An 18,510-nucleotide genomic window follows, 5' to 3' on the forward strand; every position below is an offset into this window, starting at 1 on the left:
TTAATTGATGCTCTGTGGTGTTTTGAGTTATAGTATTTATATTCCTTCTAACGTACAGATCCATAGACAGTCAATCTCATGTTGAATTTGATGCAAAATTTTATAAGGATAAACTCTTTAAATATTAAATCTATGAACTAAATGTTATTCATCTAGCTCTTTACGTTATATAATCATCATATTCACCTGTTCTTAGTAAACCAAACACATTTTTTTCAAAATTTGATAGGAATTTTCAAATTTGGTGAAAAGACCACTTACCAAATTTCACGCATCTATCTCAAAGCGAATTTGGTTTATCGCTTTTACGAACATACAGACAGAAGAACAAACATAATTCCAAAAATGTGTTTTTTAGACCCTCGGAGTGGGTGTGTGTGGGAGGGGTCTGAAACTTAAAAATTCGTCATGATTTCGAGTTCGAATTTTTTTTTGATGGTTACAATACTTTTTTTTGTACACTTAGTACACGAGAATATAAAAATGAAGCCTTTTCGTCTCCTTTTTTGAACAGAATAATACTTTATAATTTCGAAAATAATTTAATGCATTTGTAAATGAATGAGTATAATTAAATTTAATAAGAAAATGTTGAAATTAGAAGCTTTAGTTTCGAAAATTGTTGATATAAAGCTCAGATGAATTATCTAGTCAGTTTGCCATAATAGTAAAATTACAAAAACCTTAAAAAAATTCTATTTTTACAAAAAAGTACAGTCTAATATCTAATTTTGAGTGAGTCCAGCCGTTCTCTTCGGTTAAAGGTAGCGCAATAAAAAGCATTAATGGTTCATTGGTAAATATTGACAAATGTAATTAGATTTCTAATGCTATCTTTACGTCTAAGGAAGGATTACAGAAGCTGGCGAGTTTTACGCTCGACACGACAGCAGATGTTCGATTAAGCCATCATGGATTCTAAACATGAGATTTTCATGAATTTATTTTGGAATGTTTGCAAATAGAAAGATGAATGATAATTGATAACATACTGACAGAGTTTGAGTTTATGGTAAATTAAACTTTTGAATTCTCTTTGTTAAACTATTGGATGAAACTGCCCGCTGAAATTATAATGCATTAAATAACAACTTAAAAATATATATATATTTTTCATATATTTGAGATAAAAGATATAAATCAAACTGTTTTTGAACTCTCTTTGCTAAATTGTTTGATGGAACTGTTAACTGAAATTATTATGCATTTTTATAATATCTTAAATATATCATTTATATATATAATTTTTAAAAAAAACTATATATATATATATATGTTTATTTAAAATATTTTTCAGGTTTAATTTTTCTTTTCAAATTCATATTTATAGAATTTAAAAATACATTTGCACTTTATATCAAAATTTTATAATAAATATTATACTAATTATCAATTGACGAAACTCACAAACAGTTTAGTCTTCCTCTGTTTTTAAGCATTTTGACATTTTTTTAAAAGCAAATGCAAATTCATCCATAAGTCTGACGTAGTATGGACTAAAAATCATTGAATCGAAACAAAAAAAACAAAAAAATCATTGCAGGAATATTGAACAAAAGAATTTGATGAGAGAAATATTACTATTATTTTATATTGGAATGCTCAAGTATTTTTGAATAACTTATTACTTTTTAGTACAAGAAGTATAGAGAAAATTTATCGTAATCAAAAATGGTCACATTTTCCAATTTTAAGATAATCTTTTTTCAAGTAACGGAAGTTCATAATTTTAATCGCAACGATAACTGTTATTTTAACAGATGACTCCATGAAACCATTTCCTTTGTTTTGTTATAATATAGCGTATATTTTTATTAATGGATATTTTGAACGATCTTTTTTACTTTTTGTGTTGTTTTTGTGACTTCCTCGCTAGGGTCTCTGTAATATGTGTAAGTTCAGTTACTTCTCTGGCTATACGAGACGTTGTTTTGAATCTAAAGGACTTAAAAGAGCATTATTAATTACCCTTTATATGTTTTATTGATGTAATTTATTTTGCTTATTTTATTTTATATCTCATAAATATGCTGAAGTTGCATACAAAATGTGAAGTCATATGTAAAAAAAATAAAAATATAACAACAAAAGTAAAAAATAAATAAAAACCGAAATTAAACCGCAGAAAAGAAAAAGTGCCTATGACATATGAAAAATGCTTATAACGTATGAAAAGAGGCGATAAATGATAAACAGCGCGAAACGAATGCCTAAAAAGCTGCAATTCAAGAAACGCTATGAAAATAAATCTTAAATCAATAATATATTTTATTTCCATTTTAAATATTGAGTAATATATATATATAAGTAAAAAATAAAGAAAAATAATCAAAAAGAACATCAAAATGTTAAAATGATTTTACAGAATTTTTACTATCAGTAGTCTATTTATATAGCTCTAAACATGATCATCTTTCTCCTGGAACAATAAAGCTAACATTAGAAAAACCTCCATTCCATTTCTTAAGGAATAATAGGACATTTGGAAAAAAGCGAAATGACCTTTAAGAGAAATACTGGCTTTAGTTCAACGAATATAATCAAGGGTGCCATTAATGATAGAAATAAAATAATTTTCCCATTACTTCGTATGAAATTCGTCCTAATGAAGCTTTCTATTAAGGTATTTAATAAATCTGCTGATAACTGTCATTATGTTTTCAAAAAATTTCATGGAAGGAGCTACGAAAAATAAAAAAATAAGGATTTTTGATATTACTTAAATTTGAACACTAGTTAAGGATTCAAACATTTTGCATTTGTGACCGATGCCTGGCAATATTTCATCTTAATGATCAATAAATGTTTTGAATAAACATATATGAGAATATTAATGCAACAATTCATTAAAACAAAGTTTTATCATGTGAGAACATGATGTTGTTTTGGTTAGGGGGTTTTGAAGCTCAGAATTGCGTAGGCAATGAATAAAGCATAAATGGCAATTTTCATCAACATCTTTTATTCGCATATATTTTTTTTACCTGCTTTTACCAGTATTGCACGATAGAGAAGCCTCGTGATTGTTTCAAATCGGTTTAAACTCGTTAATGACTTAATTAAGTCAAATAATGACTTAAAAATAATAATGTTCTCACATAATATCTTGAAATTTGCGATCGTAGATTTCATTTTAATTTTTCTCCAGTTTAAAATTAAGTTTTCCATTTTTTTTTGTTTTAATTTTATTGGTCTTGTTTCAAAATTATCATGACTTTTTAGAATTCAATTATTATCGATCTATTTGATTTTTTGAAATTCACTTCTTTAATTCTTTCATCAATATTGTTTGAATTTCATTCGTTAATTTAAATTTTTACACAGATTTCAGTTGTTTTCTCATTTTGAATTGTCTTCTAATTTGTATATTGATTACCCTTTTAGGATTAAACTTATATATTTCAGTGACTGAATTTTATTATTGATTTTGAATGTCTCATACAACTTGGGTTCTTGGCACACATTATTGAAATTTTATTTTCACATTTTTTTGGAAAAAAACTATAGTCAATCTTACAAAGAAACAAACCAGATTTAGAATGAGCACTCTGGAATCATTTATAAAATCACCAGAATATGAGTGGCAATAAAATCAGTGCTATACAATGTAACTAGATAGGGAAAAAAAGCGAAAATTAAAATACTTTATGATTTTAGACCTTTCTTCCAAAATCGTTTATTCTATAATCGAGAAAAAACATGAGCATAAAAACGTTTTATATAGTTCTTGAATCCTAAATTTTTTTCAGACATTAGAAACTTTATATTAGGTTATTCGGATATTTACGAGAGATTTGTTTTTGAAGACAAACATTAGTTCTGTGACGTAAAAACTACCTGATGTAATCGTTTTAATTGCTATAACCTATAAAGCTGAGTAAAGATGCGAGGTGTCACAGAATGAGAAGTAAAATCGTTTTCGCAGAAACGCATAGCTTGAAACATTGCCGAAGACTAGAAGCCAGTTTTTATTATTTTTCACTTTTAGCAGTTTAGAGTAATGACCATTTCTTTTAGCAGCTTGCGTAATGGCTTTTTCTTTTTCAGTTTAACATAAAGAACTTTTCTTCTAGCAGTTTAAAAAAGTTATCTTTTCTTTTAGAAGTTTAGAGTAATGACCTTTACTTTTAGCAATTTAACATAATGATCTTTTCGTTTGGAAATTTAGTGTAATGATCTTTTCTTTTAGCAGTTTAGCATAATTACCTTTTTTTTAATTTTAATTATGCTTGTCTGACAGTCGAGACATTTCTTATGAATATATCGGAATTTCAAGAATTATTGTGATAGAATGTCTTGAAGGAACGCCATCTTCCAATGTATTTCGAATTTAAAAGCATTGGATAATTCATTGAGTTACTGTTATTATAACTTTCACGCATTTCAACTACAAGATTTATTTCTTTGGAATCTAACATTCTTATTCTCTGCAATGAATTTTTCTATACTCAGAAATATTGCAATCTAATTCTCTTTGTTAATTATGCTATTTACATTCTCTGTATGTCTTTTTAGTGCAATCTTGCTATTGAAGATCTTCTCATCATTCCAGTCCATCAGAAATCTTTACATGCATTTTGTCTTATTGCTGTTGATCGAATATTACCTCCATTAATCTTCACACCATTCCGCCACAGATGAAGCCGAATGAATCTTCTTATTATCAATTATTGAGATATCCTAATCCATCTGCACTGGAGCGAGTCTTACCAGCAAACATCTTTTCGAGAAAATCCACAGTAAATTGAATCAAGTCACCAGCAAACATCTTTTCGAGAAAATCCACAGTAAATTGAATCAAGTCACCAGCAAACAATATACTATAGCAAGGATCTTTTCAACAAAAAGTACTGTAGATTGAATGAAGTCACTGGAAAGCAATATAATTGAATCTTGATATTTGCAGTCATTTTTATAGTGGGTTAGTCAAATTGCAAGTCATCGAACTCTGCCTTAAACAATCTTCGCATCAAATACACATTATCACAGTTTAACTTCAAATCAGCAAAATCTGCCACCAAGCATGTTCTTATCGTTCCAATCCAATTAGACCTGTATGAATCTTGCCACTTTCAGTCTTCACAATATTACAGTCCACTTGAGACCATGAAGGACATTTTAAATCTTTATAGTATTACATAATACAAATCAGTGGATATTACAATCTCCATCTATCATATCATCCAATGCAGCTCATTTGATATTACAATCAAATGCAATCTCATTCATTATATTAATTTATAACGGGACTTTTTGAAAGGACAAACAATGGCAGTAACTACATCCGCCGCCTTCAGGCGACTGCTTGTACCATGCATCCGTAGACGACGATTGCTATTGTTCATCGTCATTTTGTACGGAATTGCAACCTTCTTTCTACGGGATCAAATTTGGAATGTTTTCAGTCTTGTTCGTTCTAGGACTTCATTTGTTCAAATCGCCACAGAAGAAATACCTAGGAGAAAACTGATTTTCCTTCAGTTGGTAAGTAAAATACTTATTCATTTCTCCTCTTGTTTTTATATTTTGATATCCTTTAGAAATACAATAAAATTTACTAAATCTTCGTTTAACAAAACTGTTTTATAAACATATGTGACTAGATTATAGATTTTTTTGTACTCTAATTTTCATCCATTAGCTAATTTCTAAACAATTTGACATTGGTATATACATTCCAGCTAAAAAAATGTTTTAAATATCTTAAAGTGTTATATTTTATATTGTCTGAGCCAATAAATGTATTTTCGAAAAAAGTGATATGTCTGAACTTTTACACAATTCCTAGATTCAATTTTCACATTTATTAAGATATACTTATCACATCAATATTAAAAAAAAAAAAATCAATGTTTCTTCACCTAAAAAGGATCGAATTATCAGATAGCATTTTTTTTTTATTTTATGCCGATCAACGGCTGATTAAAATAAGCTCTGTGAGTTGAGATTTTCCTTGGTAAGGCCATTGAAATAATATATAATTGTCTAAAATAGTGATATTGTTATATACTATTGTATTATTTCTGTGTTCCTTAAACTAATTTTCGATTTTCGTCAAATCTTGAAGAAGTTCTTCTCTCGTCTTCTCCAAAACGAGAGAAACGTTTCTGCCAATTTTATATTTTTAAATGTAATTAAAATTTTAATTTATTTAAAATTGAACCCATTTTTTACCTTTTTTAGCAGTCAAAAATATTATTTCAAAAAATAAGTTTTAAATAATTTTAAAATTAAAAAAAATTACATTTATTATAATGCCAATTTGTTATATATACTGCCTTAATGTTAGTATATTTTCACATATATATATTTTTATTATTTGCAACAAAAAATATTTTTCTTTGTTATAAATATCAAATACTTTAATCTCATTATTTTTCCATAAATAAAATTTGCTTTCTTGAAAATGTTTATATAACTCCAATTTAGATTTTCACATTTCTTGTAAATTCTTTAAAAATTAAGTTGATATGTTTTGAATAATGAAAATTTTTTTCAGAACACCAGCAAACTGGTTTTCTTTACAAATTTACAACTGAATTTGCATTTATTTCTAATTACAGAATTTTAATTTAAATTTAATTGCACAGTTATTATAAGTTTAAGCACAGTTATTTTTAGATTAGCTTTTCAAAAATCATATAATTCTTTCACCCAAAATATACAACAGTATAATTATTTTATAACTTTTTGTCACATGCCAATTTTTGCTTTTTGATTTTCTTTGTTCAAAATATTTAATATTAAAGGATGACAAACAAGCATATAATTATGAATAAGATTTAATAAATATCAAACACAATCAATATTTCTGGCAAAACTAGTCTCTGTTGTTGTTGTTTCTAATGGCACTTGTCATAGACAACCCGCTGACTTTAGAAGTCAGTGATTGTAAGTCAAGGGTGCGTCTCTTGTTTTTCAGTAGCGCCATTTAGGGCCAAGAGTACGACTTAGTTACATGCTCGTCACAACCCTTTTTACGAAGCGGGCTTCATTGATGCATTTCATTCACTCATCCACAGATCGTAATTTAGACCTGAATCAGAGAGCGATCACCCCTGATCCAGTACCCTCAGTAGTATTACTCTCGACATGGAGAACTTTGTGACCACGACAGATTTATACACGCGTCAGCCATCCACACATGGAGAGTAAACTAGTCTCTAAAAGTGACTAGTTATTAATAAACCTGATTTAATTAAAACATGCAATTGTTAACGTTCTAAAATAAAGACAAACTGTAAACAAAAAATATCTGAAAGTAAAAAAAAATAATTATCACTAAATGCTAAAAGTGATATAGTGAAGAAAACAAGTCACGCCACATATTAGATTCCCACTCATTAATTGAAAATTAAAATGTGTCATAAATTTGTTTATAATTTCAGTTTACACACAATATTTTGAGCAGCGCCCCACATTTCTAATATTTTTATTATTTTTTTTAAATCTAGATTTTTAATAAAAGGAATCTTTCTGTGGAAATAACAGCTTTATTACTTTCAATAGCTAACTGCACCTAATTTTGGTTTTTCATTTCACTCATAAAATCTTCACTTCCTCTCCCCTTTTCTAAATATAATTACATACATTTTTTTCTTTTCTAAATTGAATTATAGGCAAGTTTGTTTAACTCATAATCTTCATTTTATTTTTATCAGATTTTCTAAACTTTACAACATAATGTTTTCCTTTTTTAAATTACACTCTAAACATCGTTTTTTAACACATAATATTCCTACAATCATACATTAACTTCAATGAATTTTCTTCCCTTTTAAAATTTTATTACAGATAGTTCTTCTCTTTTCTAAATTGGATTATAGACATCGTTTTTTAATTTATAACATTGTTTCAGACTCATATTATCTTCAATTTACTTTTTTCACTTTTCTAATTTGGATTACAGACATCGTCTTTTCATTATTTGCATTGTTTATCAGATCAATTTTTTTCGTAAAGGCAATATTTCTTTTTCCTCGATTCTATTAGATGAGATTTGTAAGCTTGCACACATGTACATAATTTTTTATTACATGTAATTATAAATTTTATTTATTATTTAATTAATTCGCATGTATATTTATCTATTTATTGCTTTTTATAGTTAGCTTACGTAAATAACATTTAAATTCTTTTAATACTTTTTATTATTTTGGTTACTTTTATAAACAAAAACCATTTAGATTTTGACAGCCAGATTTCTTGTTCTGCGCACATAAAAATTGCCCAAAGAATTATACCTCTACGACCCATAGTTTTCGAGAAAAATACGAGAGATAAATATGACGTCATATTCGGTGTACATAAAAATATCTTTTTGGATATATGAACATCCGTATTTGCACATGTTTACATAGGAAGATGCTTAAAATGCCCATTGGGCACATCGAGATATGCGTGCGCGAACCGAGAATGATTTAATTCATACGTTACAATAGCGTAGTGTCTACAAAAGTAAATGCATAATAAAGAAGAGGAATTAAGTCACTTTTTATGGGAATTAAGTCTCAACAGACCAATTGTTTCAGATGATGTCATTGGAAAAAAAATCCAATGGTTTCAGATCAGGCAATCGTGGCGGATATAAAACTGGATACCTCAAGTCCAATCTAATTGTTTAAATAATCCATATGAAGCCAATCATGTACAGGGGAGCCGAAATGAGCGAGAGTTTCATCCTGCTGGAGTCAATACTCCATGTATTGTAGTTAGAAATAAATCATCCAGGAAATTGGTTAATACATCTCCGAGATATACGAAGTATGATTGTCTCAAGAGCTGTTTAAACAGCAGATATGATCCAATCATGTAACTGATGAGTAACAGAACTGATGTACTTACAGATCTACCTCCAGCGGATTGCATGAAGATCAAACTCTTAAGTCTCTTGTTGTAACTTCTGATGACCCATCACATTTGAAGCATGCTTCATCTGCTCTCAAGATATGTGTATTGAAACAATCTTCTTCTTCATGTTGTTGCAATAACCATTCGCAAAAGTTAATGCGTCGCTGAAAGTCATCTAGATGTAGACCTTGCACGATTATGTAGTGAAATGAGTATAGCCACGCCAGCCTTAATAATTGGTGCAGAGAGCTTGTAATCATTTGGGTTCCGTGGCTAGTGCACATGTGCTCGATTCAGGGAATTCTTCCACCCATCGAAGCATTGCATCTTCCTGTGTTGGCATAAGCTCGCTGCTCGTTCTTCAGCCAAACAACATGAAGATTGTGCGTAGGGTATACGCTTTCAATATTTCTATGCCTATCGTCCAACCTCCGAAAGATTTTGACATCAGGACGGCAAGATCGATGAAGACGGCAAAATTCCTAACAGTTCGTAATGGATTATCATTTCATTGACTGAAGACAAAGAACATATCACAATATTCACGAATAAAATTCGTTAACACCATACGAAGATTAACGATACAACCTTTTAAATACGATTGAAATGACGGCAATTGCTCATTTCATGGCATGCGCATGCAGAACGCTATAAAGCGTAAGAATAGTTTAAACATGCTCGTCAACAAATGTATTCAAGTAAAGATTTTCATGTTTTCAATACATTTTTTTAGTACACACAGGATATGATGTAATATTTCTCTCTCTCTCTCTCTCTTTTTGAAAATTAGGGATCGTAACCGTAGAGTTCTTTGAGTACTTCTATGAATTATAAGGGAAGAATCTAGTTGCGTTGAGTTTGGGCAGTGTAACACCCTGGATATATATTTTTTAAATTTCTTTCCACACTTGATGGGTATGATCTATGGACATTTTTGTTCTTGTCGACACCCTTTGGATAAGTTGGTCAGCTTGGTTGTAGACAAAACAAATAGATGTATGGTTTTTCTAATATCAGATCTAAATATGTAATTGTAATTTTTTTTACCTTCGAATAGTTGTTCCGTCACGGACATCATTCACCTTTCAGCTCCTATCCAAAAGATCCGATTCCAGACAGTTATTGGGTTGAAGGTATGGGACAACTCACGAAGGTAAGAGACAAATTCACTTGTTACATTTTTTTTCACTGCAAAATAAGAATTTTTTTAAGCGCATACAAATATAATATTTAAGAACAAATTTGATGATACGATTTGAAGTGTATGCTATAACAATAACTCTGAATTTATTTAATACATTTTCAATTATCCATGATGGTCAATCGCAAAATATTACTTAAATTAAAAATCAAGATTTTTTCCAAATTTTCTTAGCATATTCCGTGTTAAAGATGTTATTTTCCTCTCCAGCTTGAGGACTTTGGTGGAGTGTATGAACGCCACGTATTGGCGCAAGTGAATTTTGTGATGGACGTGTTGGTGAAGAAAACGAAATATGAAGTTTGAATACTATTTTAAACTAATTGTATCCAAAATTTGCCTTTTCCATAACAATATACTATTACTTAATTAAATTTTTAAATACGCTCTTGGAGCACCACCTGGTAGAGATTTTGAGAAAAAATATTAATAAGTTTGAATTACTGCTGTTGATTGAGATCGTATACGTAGAACGGATAAAATATAGTAATCTTAAAAAAAAAAATCGAATACGGAATTTTGAAGAATTTTTGGGGTTTAAATATTTCTGAGTTCGTAAGACATATTTTTGGAAAATTTTCTTTCGTTTGTCTGTCTATCTGTGACAAAGATAACTCAAAAATGCTTTGAGGTAGACAGTTAAAATACAGACTTTACATCAAGTTTGCAGATTTCTATCAAATTTTGAATAAAATCTGTTCAGAGAAAGTCCATCTATTCAGCTGTTCGAATAAAATTTGACACAATAATTACAAAACTACGACAGCTGAGTAGATAAAATTCGGCATAAAGATTTAACATCTATTGTTCAAGCACCATCTATACATAACTATAATTTAACATCTATTGTTGCATTTTAAGTCAACTCCAATGTGACGATGACCATCTGTTTATCTGTACTTTCAGAAACATGTAAACGAAACTTTATATCGAATTTGGTACGGGATTTTATGACTACAATTTTTGCGCCATATTGTTTTAATCAATTGAGAGAAACGTGTCTAAAACACAAATTCGATTTTAGGATATTATTTACCTCATGTCAGCGATTAATCGCCAAATAACCAGCAAAGGATGACACGACAGATTCAGTAAAAAATATGAAATTCATGCCGAAAGTTAATATTTCGTAAATATTGTACGCCAATACCATGTAAGATGTTCTCTGGCTTGACAAGTTTATTACCGAATATGCGAGAAAATTTTGAGGAGACTTCCCCCGCTGGTTAATAACTGATAAATGTATCTTTTTAAAACTGTTCGTAAAATAATTTTGAATCTAATACAGGATAACACCACAATTGCGTTAAAAAGTATTTAAAGTGTTCAATAATAGCTATGAATACTTTTTGAACAAAATTTTAAATGCTTTTATTGCCTTGGTCTAATAATGTTTTGCATATGAACAATGAATTGCAAACATAAGCAAAAAATTACATATAGCTGCTTCAAAGGCTCTCAGAGAAAGAGATATGGAGACAATGACAATAGAAAGTTTAGAAAGAACGACTAATTATAGTGATTAATTGTTTAAATCTGTAAATTCTCTGACACTCGGGAAATATTATTTTACTTTAGTGTCTGCTCTAAGTTTGTTTAAATCAAAGAGCAAAAAAGAAAAATGAAATCGAAGCAAAATGTCTGAATTTTATAAAAAATTCATTTAAAAGTTTTTTTGGCTTTCATTTTTTGAATTAAATGTGGTAAAAATGTTTTTTAAAAAATCACATTACATGTTTTTAAAAATTTACAAACAAAACAAAAAGGAATATACAACCACTCCCCCGTAAAATATTAACTAATTAATATTTTTACAACTAATTAAATGTTTAACTAATTAATATTTCGTTTAGTCTCCTTGTAGAAGTTGTGTATTGATTTAATAACATTTTTTTGTATGTATCCTATTGGCAACAACTGGCATAGGAGCTTCAATATTATTCTCATAACATTTGGGATGATAAAATTGGAGTTTTTGATTAACCGTTAATAGTTCTCTGTAATGCTTACCACAGCTTGCCACTTGCTTTGCTTACTACCTGCAAAAGACTTTTTATAAGGGCTCAAAAATATTGTAAAATTATAGGTAGAACAATAAGAGGCTTAACATTCGATTGAGCTACCTTAATAGCTCAGAAATGCATCGCATATCTATACTTATAGAAAGTTTAGTGTGTGTTGGTGCTCTACAGGCCAGACCGTGTCACCTACAGCTACCAAATTTGATGCATGTATACCTTGGAGGTCGGAAATGTGCACCTGGGGTCCCTTTTTTTTGAATTTTTAATTAGAATTTTAATTATTCATTAAAAACTAACTTTCCCGCCAAAAAATTTTTTCATTTTCCCCACCGCCAAATAAATAAGGCTTCAATTTTTTTATCCCACGCTAATGAGGCTAGACTTAACATTTTTCGGCAGCTTTTTTCAAACGATTCTTTTTATTTTCTTGGTGTTTGGTGCATTTAAAACTAAACATTGCTAATTAATCTATCTTTCAGATTCATTCGGAAGTACTTTTGAATTAAAATAAAACAGAAGAACGAAATTAAAAATTTCTAATCTGCATAGTGTGTTACCCCAACTGGCGTAGAAAAATTCATGCATTTGCGTTACCGTAACTGGCGATGAAAATTTCCGCATGCGCATTATGTTCTGATTGTTGACAACTATTATAAATGGATGCGGACTTGATTTAAATTATTTTTAGGTTATATGTATGGTTTTGTAATTAAATTGTATTTATATTAGTTATATATTTTTTGTATATGTTTATAGTTTTAAGTACATCGTTTTTTAAGTAATTTTTTTAACCTGTTTTCGACCGATTATTTTAAACGATTCGTTTTATTTTCTTAGTGTTTGATGAATTTAAAATTAAACATTGTTAATGAATCGATCTGCTCATGATGAATCTGAGAAAATTTTGTTACAAATTCTTGTTATATTACATAAATTAAGAAAGATATTCTTTTGGGCCCATAAAGTTTAAACGCTCAGTGACTCTGTTTTCTGTAATCATATTATAAAAAATGCTTTGTTTCAGTAAAAAAATATTATTATATTAATTGCAGATTAATTCTTTCCACTTTAATTTAAGGCATAAATTCTACGAGAGCTAACAGAAAATTAGAGAGATACATATTACGTTATGACTGAAGGCCTTTTTAATATTATAAGTGAATTATATGACTATCAAAATTTGAAGTTTCAAAATGTTTCGATGAAGAAGCTATTAAAGTAGGAATTGCATAATATATTTAATTATTAAAATTTAAACGAACATGAAGATTGGCGAACGGGCTGGTAGTCAAAGGCGGCTAGTAATTAAATATAATTTAAATTCAAAAGTGGTAAGTACGCTTACCATTGCCAGTGACCCTCGGGGGGGCACCTCGAAATGAGGATGAGATGCTTCCGGCATGGTGGTTGGATCTCGCCACCCTGGAGGGTACAATAATAGGTGGGGGATCTGACTCCCCCCACCGATGAAGGGACGCACTTCCTTCGGGGAGGGTTGTACCGTGGCCGGTGGCGGCCCTTAGGACTCAACCACAGTTTCCGCCAATTGCTGTTGCGGCGGTCCGGTCATTCAGTTCTATGGTTTAAATCCGTGTGCCTTAGGGCGGGTCGGAGAGTTAGAAGGTTGACTTGACTTACCATTGCCAGTTCAGGGCGCGAGGTTTTTCGTAACGATATTAAGTTCTAACGCTTGTCATTCAATTTTAACACCCGGAAAATTTTCAGAAATGAATCACCACTGTGTTGTGTTCCTTATGTTTATGATATTTTATATTTAATTATCAGTATTTGTTAGTGAAATTATTTAATTTAAATTCAATATTACATTTTAAAAATGAACAAATACTTTTGACTCAGTTGGAGTTTCTTAAAATTCTTGTTAATGATTTTATGAATATTTTGACTTTATTTTGATGTGTTGATTATTTAAATAGCTAGTTTATGACATCTTAGTTAATTTCTTAACATAAAACGTAATTGAGATGTTATTAATAAAATTGTATCAGATTGCAACAGTTTTATGTTTATACAATGTAGCAATCCGCCTCGCCGTACTATCAAACACAAAATGAACTTTAAACTTTAATGTAAGACATTACTGGATTTGAATTCGGAGTAATTCTAAGATTTCTAATTAAAAATTATTAAAGCTGTTTTAGATTATCTAAAATTAAGTGGTAGTATATTTACCAGTGAACATTCGTTGATATTTTTACCCTTAATGCTCGGTGGTAAGTACACTTACCACTTTCAGTTTCCACTGAACGATCTCAGGTAAGTATATTTTCCACCCTTCATTTCATAAATTAAACTGGAAATTAGCGAATTTTTAATGTTTTAGTATTTATATCATCAGCTTATCATAATATAATCTCAAAATTTTTTATTTGTTGATGTCCTGGAGTTATGCCATATAAAGGATAAAAGGCAATACTTGGCATTTAAAATACGATGTTCATTGAATTTCGAAGCTTATCATGGTGTAATTTTAAACTTTCAGTCTGAATTTTACTAGCTGGCAAAAAATGTTTTAAAATGACGACAAAAAAAATCGGTTTTTAGATATTGGCACATGCATTATCTGTCACGTGATTGTTTAAAACCGGTTTAAAATAGTTTTTCACGAAAAAAAATTCTGGCCTCGAAAATAAAAAATTTAGAACTCGATCGATTTTGAGATGGTCAAAATCCATCATTTTTCAAAATGTTGGTGATTGCAAAATATGAGTCATGTGAGAACATGAAGTCTTTCTATCGGATTGAATACAATGTAACTTAAAAAAAATTATGTTCTCACATGATAACTTGAAATTTGCAATTGCAGATTTCAATTTATTTTACATTTTTTTACAGTTAGGCAGGTTTCAGCACTATGTCATGGGGAAATATTTGCGAGAGATGTATAAAGGCTTTTTGAGTTCCAACGTGCAAGAAGTGAGTCTGGTTTCTTCTTTTAGTGATATGAATATCTATAAACTTCATCTGAATAAATTCTATATCTTTCATTGGATATAATTTATCAATAATTTTATTTAAAGGCTTTCATATATTTACAAGTATTATTTAGAAATCCTAAATATTGTTTTCTTTCATTTTAGGATGTTATTTGTGTGTTTTGAATTTTTCTTACCTTAAATGAATGTGTTACTTTTCATTTTACTCTGAGTCGCAGACCTGCACATCTGAAGAATTTGTCTGAGTTGAGCAAGGAAGTAAATGCTACAAGTGTTTATTTTCAAAACCCTACATAAGCATTCAACACTTCGTAGTAGAGTAAAAAATCAACTTTCTCTTTTGGATGCAACTTTCTCTCTTGTTGCTTTTGGAAAAGTAACAAGATCATATACTAAATTTTATTTACTTAAGAAATTATGTTTTTATCAGAATTATGTACTTGCTATAGACCAACAAATGGTAAAATCAATGAAGAGTTTTTCTTTGGAATTTGATTTGGAACTACATTTAAATGAAATTGTGTAACTGACTTTATTCGTTTTTTAGTTGTTTTTTTAATGTTTTGTAATTACCGCACTTGCTTGTAGAAAAAACAAACAAATTTGAATTAATCTGAAATTGGATTTCATTCAAAATTTGACACAAATCTATACCACATACCAAATTTCATTTCCTTGTTGGAAAAGGTTTAATAACATAACACAAATTGTCATTTAATTAGAAGAAAGAAATAAAAAATGTTAATTAAAACTATTAATTAGCAAATAGAATAAATGATGTACTTATTTTTTTTAAGGCGGCGATTTAGAGTTAAAAGAAAGGACTGACAAAATTTAAAAAAGAATTGCAGTAACAAATTCTGAACATTTTTAGCGCATCTTAAACAGTGCTCTGTTCTTTCTTCATTTGGATTTCTTTTAATTACTTGTATACTTCCTATTAAAGATGCTGATTATTAGTTGAAGTTAAAGGAGCTTTATTTTCTTACAAATAGCTAGTCCTCGGCGTGTTGCTGCCGCAGAAGAAATAATTTTGGAAATATCGTTTGAAATTTGAAATGGCTTGTTTAATTAGGAATGATAGAAATAATGATATTTATTTTCTTGTCGACAATGAATACATTCATTGAAATTGAATAAGATATAACGGGGAAGTATAAATAATTTTTTTTAAAGTTTAGATATAATAATTATATCATGCCTATAACCTTCACGCAAGCACAAGGAATAAATTGCAAAGTTTTATCGAAATCGGATGAGTGGCAAGGCAACGCATAAAATACGAACAACATATACTGCAGTCTAATATTCAAAATCATAATAATTTCGAAATCATATACTGCAGTCTTAGATTTCATTTCATTTCACTGCAGGCTGGTATTACAAGATCAGGCAGAATCGTGCATCTTGCATAAAGAGAAGACCGTGCTTTAAATGTATTTATATTGAAAATCGAACTATTACAGAAAATGTAATTTAGAGGAAACTAAGACAAAAATAAATGCAGATATTGGCAGATCTAAAGAACGAGGGATTTATTTTAACAAAACATTGAAAAAAGAAATAAAAAATTTAAAAGAGAAATTTGTTATTACATTAATAGATAAATCAGCAAATAATTTCTGTTTAATTTTTAAATATTTTTATAGCGAACAATTAATTAAGGAATATAACTCTAATTCAACTTCCATTTTAAAGAATAACAGGAAAAAAGAATCAGATAAAAGATTGCCAGCTTTCGGGAAAAAAACTAAAATTAAGACTTTCTTTTTAAACTACCTTTATTTGTTTCCAACAGTAAAATTTCATAAAACCCCGCATTAAAATTTAGATTCGTTAGTTATATCACTGACAGTTATAATTACTATACGAAAAAATATTTCGTTAAATAATTGAAAATTATCCTGAATAAAATTAAAGATGAAGATAACTTTATACTTAATAGTAACAAAGAAGTTTTGGATTTTCTTAAAGATAACAACATTAATAAACTTAATACTTACGATTTTGAAAATTTATGCATTAATTTACCTCATGAAAAATTAATAGATGTCTTTACTTTTATATGTTAGGAATATTTAAATGAAGATATTATTACAAAAAATAACTGACTAGAATTATGTAACTTTAATATTACCGAAAATTACGTTTTTAATGGAATTAATTTTTATAAACAATTAAAGGGCATTCCAATGAGAACAACTTTCTGAAGTGCTTTAGTCAATATTTTCCTACATTACTATGAGGGAAAAAATAATTTAACACAATTTAATAAACGGTTGGCGATATATTGATGACTTACTTTTGTTAGACTTAGATAATACTAATATTGTTACTAATGGTTATCCAAAAGATTTAGTTCTAACTGAAACAAACGAAAATCAACTTAAAGCTACCTATCTAGATTTAAAAATCGAAATTTCTAATGGTAAAATATTAATAGGTCCCTACGACAAAAGGTATGAATTCAACTTTAAAATAATTAAACTTAGTAATTACCATTTTAATCTAAACTCTAAAATTTTCAAAAATTTAATTTTCTCACAATTTAACAGGAATTAAAGGGTTTGTAATAACAAAATTTCTTATATTGAAGCAACTAATAATCTCATTAAAAACTTAACTACTTATGTATTTCCCAGAAACTTTTGCAACATAGAAGTTTTAATAAGAGAGGGTTTGTCTTCTTTCTAACCTTTTTGCACAACTAAAAATAGGCTTTCTGGTATATGTTAATTAACTCAATAGATGGCGCTGAGGCCCTATAATTATTACTTAGAATGATGAAGCACTTTACACAAGTGCAACTATGGATAAGGAAAGCTTCAATATAGCTTGGCATGAAGCCGTTTTTATAGAGTAGTCTCAAGTTTTACCTGCTGCTGGTATGTTCTTTCCTTTTTGTTTTAATGATTTTTTTGGTTTGTGTTGTGTTATTGTAATTTCGATTAAATTGGAAGTTATAATTTATTGTTTTATTTATGTGAAAACTGGTTTATCTCTAAGGTCTCAATTTCAGGGGATTTTCGGGTCACGAGAGGTCAGTATTGTTGGACGAAAGTCAGACCCTTCACAGAAAAAAAAACACCCTTGTTTGAATCCCTACCTGAGAGTGACCCTTGAAAAAGTCTTCAGAATGGATTTATAATTTCTTTTCTTTTCTTTTTTTTTGCTTATATTAACTTAATATATTTACTAATTTGATTAAGTTCATCTGTGTTTTAGCAGTAGCAGCATTAGCGCTCTCTAAATACAATTGTGTCTTTTTTAGTTTGATTCAGAAATAATTTTTTAATTTTTTAGTTTGATTCAGAAATAATTTTTTAATTTTTTAGTTTGATTCAGAAATAATTTTTTAATTTTTTAGTTTGATTCAGAAATAATTTTTAATTGAAATTTCATAATGTTTGTATTTTGGATTATAGAAAATGTATGTTATGCTGTATGCATTTTACGTTTCAAGTTTTCCATAGTACTGTTTTCC

The 18,510-nt window shown here is 28.9% G+C and overlaps 1 protein-coding gene across 1 annotated transcript in view; it reads left to right on the plus strand.

Annotated features, from left to right (window-relative positions):
• The first annotated feature begins 875 nt into the window (after positions 1-875).
• Positions 876-18,510, plus strand: part of LOC129981376 (prostatic acid phosphatase-like) — a 33,894-nt gene continuing 16,259 nt past the window's right edge. The window contains exons 1-4 of the mRNA XM_056092202.1: positions 876-1,012; positions 4,516-5,484; positions 9,908-10,003; positions 14,926-15,006. Coding sequence (XP_055948177.1) covers positions 5,269-5,484; positions 9,908-10,003; positions 14,926-15,006 — 393 coding nt within the window. The 5' untranslated portion in view covers positions 876-1,012; positions 4,516-5,268. The remainder of the gene's footprint in view (positions 1,013-4,515; positions 5,485-9,907; positions 10,004-14,925; positions 15,007-18,510) is intronic.

The sequence above is a fragment of the Argiope bruennichi genome, chromosome 8 (assembly GCF_947563725.1).
Source record: "Argiope bruennichi chromosome 8, qqArgBrue1.1, whole genome shotgun sequence".
Taxonomy (NCBI): domain Eukaryota; kingdom Metazoa; phylum Arthropoda; class Arachnida; order Araneae; family Araneidae; genus Argiope; species Argiope bruennichi.